Consider the following 771-nt stretch of genomic DNA (forward strand, 5'->3'; position numbering starts at 1 on the left):
GAGGGGAGAGAGAGAGAGAGAGAGAGAGAGAGAGAAAGAGTGAGAGAGAGAGAGAGATTGAGAGATAGCTTACTCTAGATATGCATAAAGGTAATCCATAACTGTAATATTCTCTAACGGACACGTTTTCTTTCTTTCCACAGGGAAGACCTCAAGAAAAAGTCCTCAACCTCACAACCAGACCAACCAATCCTGGTGGTGACGTCACATGAGCGAACCGGGGTCTACTTGCCAAAAATGTAAAGACTGAACTTCTCTTTTGCCATAATGTTCTTTCCAAACTGTTGCCCGTGTTATCTTACTGGAAATGTTTTTAAAATCAATAATTATGCAATGTGGTACTGAAAACTCATTCGACTTCATTTACTTTTTTACATACTTGTGTGTTATTTTTTCTCACTATTAATCAGTTAACATTCACAATCAAAATGGTACTTTTTTTTCAAAAATTGCAAATACACAACATGTCAGAAGTGCCAATAATGCTTACTTTACTTTTGCTTTTATCCGCCTCGTATACCTTTTGAGTGTTGCAGGAAGAAACGAACGTCTCTCTGCCTCCAGCCGGAGAGTTTGGGTCAGGGGGATGCAATGAGTTGTTAGGGTTTCCCTGACTCCATCTATCCAGGTCTTTCTCGGTCGCCCTCTAGTCTTGTTGCCATTGAATGTTTTGAGGTAGGCACGTTGGGCTGGATGGTATGTTGGTAATCGCCTGAGATGTCCTAACCATTGCCAATAATGCACCCAGAATAAATGGAAAAGTAAGCTTAC

The 771-nt window shown here is 40.7% G+C and overlaps 1 protein-coding gene across 1 annotated transcript in view; it reads left to right on the plus strand.

The window, feature by feature from the left end:
• The window catches only part of LOC106013977 (trinucleotide repeat-containing gene 18 protein-like), a 4,124-nt gene extending 3,774 nt beyond the window's left edge, over positions 1-350 (plus strand). Inside the window, exon 2 of the mRNA XM_013090943.2 lies at positions 144-350. Coding sequence (XP_012946397.1) covers positions 144-243 — 100 coding nt within the window. The 3' untranslated portion in view covers positions 244-350. The remainder of the gene's footprint in view (positions 1-143) is intronic.
• The last annotated feature ends 421 nt before the right edge of the window (positions 351-771 follow it).

Source organism: Aplysia californica, unplaced genomic scaffold, assembly GCF_000002075.1.
Source record: "Aplysia californica isolate F4 #8 unplaced genomic scaffold, AplCal3.0 scaffold01704, whole genome shotgun sequence".
Lineage (NCBI taxonomy): Eukaryota > Metazoa > Mollusca > Gastropoda > Aplysiida > Aplysiidae > Aplysia > Aplysia californica.